The sequence below is a fragment of the Cajanus cajan genome, chromosome 7 (assembly GCF_000230855.2).
Source record: "Cajanus cajan strain Asha chromosome 7, NIPB_CcT2T_4, whole genome shotgun sequence".
NCBI lineage: Eukaryota > Viridiplantae > Streptophyta > Magnoliopsida > Fabales > Fabaceae > Cajanus > Cajanus cajan.
In genome coordinates, this window is record NC_138523.1 from 16,250,426 (window position 1) to 16,252,374 (window position 1,949).

Consider the following 1,949-nt stretch of genomic DNA (forward strand, 5'->3'; position numbering starts at 1 on the left):
CCTTTAAAGAAAGCGTTGGGGTTCGTACTCGACCTCGGAAATGTCGAGGTTCGGACTCGACCTCAAATTTGAGATATGCTATTTAATTAAGGTTTGAACTCGACCTTTAACGACAGCGTCAAGGTTCGTACTCGACCTCAGGTTTGAGATAGATTATTTAATTAAAGTTCAAACTCGACCTTTAACGGAAGCATCAGGTTCGGACTCGACCTCGGATTTCAGCGTTTGCACAGTTAGAGTTCGTTTTCGTCCTTTAGATAATCAGGAAAATAAGAATATGAGATGAGCGAAAGGAGTAGTTTTATTTATGGTGCTTGTGTGCCTCGTTAAAAACCCTCACAGTCAAAGGTTGAGGCGGGAAAAGAGTGCACAACTTTGTTCACACTGGAAGAAGAAGAGAGACTTAAAAACTTAAGGAGCTATGGTGGGGGGATTCCCCTTGCTTTGCTTGCTCGATGAGGAAGTCTTCAAGCTCTCGGCGTAGCATTGCCGAGCTGTTTTCTGATTAGCTTTGACGGAGATGACTTTACCGTCCTTACCCGGGAACTTCATGGTGAGGTGTGGGGTTGACACTACTGCTCAGAGTTGGTTCAAGGTTGGCCTCCCGATGATGATGTTGTAGGAAGTGTTGGCTTCCACGAGGAGGTACCGGACCATGACCCGCCTTGTATCCGGTGGCGTTCCGAAAGTTGTCAGCAAGTCTACGTATCCTTGAGTGTGAACTCGCTCTCTTGCGAAGCCGACTAGGGGCTCCGTGTGAGGTTGGATGAGAGAGTGAGGGACGTCTAGTTTGAGGAACGTTGGCCAGTACAGGATGTCAGCCGAGCTTCCCTGGTCGATGAGTGTTTTCTGCACTTTCCAGTTGGTTATCTCCACAACGATGACCATGGGGTCGTCCTGGTTAGGGTTGACACCAGCGTAGTCTTCGTCGGAGAAGGAGATCGGCGGTGAGCTTTGGTGTGGTGCCGAGGTGGTAGAGTGGACGCAGTTGATGCTCTGTAGGTGTCTTCTTCGGGCCGAGCTGTTGGCGCCTCCTCCCGCAAAACCACCTACAGTCGTGTTGATTACTCCCCGTAAGGGAGCCGACTTTGTCTCTTGGCTTATCTCGGCTTGTACTGCGCCGCTAGCATTTTGTTGGGAACCCGGGTGTGAGTCAGTGCGGGCTCCTGAACCTCGACCTCTACCGCGCCCTCGGCCTCCATAGCCACCTCTGTTACTCTGTTGGCGCTGGACATACTGGCCGAGGTGACCTACTTGGATGAGCACTTCAATGCGATCTCGGAGTGTGCGACATTCCTTCGTGGTGTGACCATGGTTCCTGTGATACCGGCAGTGCTTGGACTTGTCGGCGCTGCTGGGAGTGTGACCTGGTGATGGAAGGGTGACAAGGTTATTATTGCTGGCTTCCTCCACGATGTGTACCCTAAGTGCATTCAGGGGAGTGTAAAAGTCGTATCTCCCCCCTTTGTTTGCCCTAGTCGACTTCTTGAATTGGCTGTCATTGTTGACTTTGACTTTATCCTTATGCCCCTGTTCTGGCTTTGCTGGGGCTTTCCCACGGACCTGGTCGCGGAAGGTGGAGTTCTCCTCCATCTGGATGTATCCGGCCGCGCGGGCGCGAAGTTCATCCATGTCGTGGGGGGGGTCTCGACAGAGGCTGTCGACAAAGGTGCCAGCTTTGAGGGCCATGAGCATGGAGTGAAGGGTGTCCTCGGGGTTTAAGTTTCGGATCCTCACCGAGATGCTGGAGAAGCGCTCCATGAAGGCCCGCAGAGGTTCGTCATCACTCTACCTGAGGTTGGCCAATGCAGTGGAGGTTGCGTGGTGAGGTCAGCTGGTGGCGTACTGTGCCATGAACCGGCGGATTAAGGTACTAAAGTTGTCGATGGACTCGGCAGGTAGCTGGGTGTACCAGTGGAGTGCGGCCCCTTTGAGCGAGGTCGGAAAAA

At 52.5% G+C, this 1,949-nt stretch overlaps 1 protein-coding gene across 1 annotated transcript; it reads right to left on the reverse strand.

Annotated features, from left to right (window-relative positions):
- Window positions 1–326: 326 nt before the first annotated feature.
- On the reverse strand, window positions 327–1,689 carry LOC145949859 (uncharacterized). Its single transcript, XM_083060761.1, has 2 exons — window positions 812–1,689; window positions 327–384 (listed from the first exon to the last, which is right to left on the reverse strand). Exons 1-2 carry the CDS (start codon window positions 1,687–1,689, stop codon window positions 327–329), a joined length of 936 nt encoding a protein of 311 aa, XP_082916887.1.
- Between the last annotated feature and the right edge of the window lie 260 nt (window positions 1,690–1,949).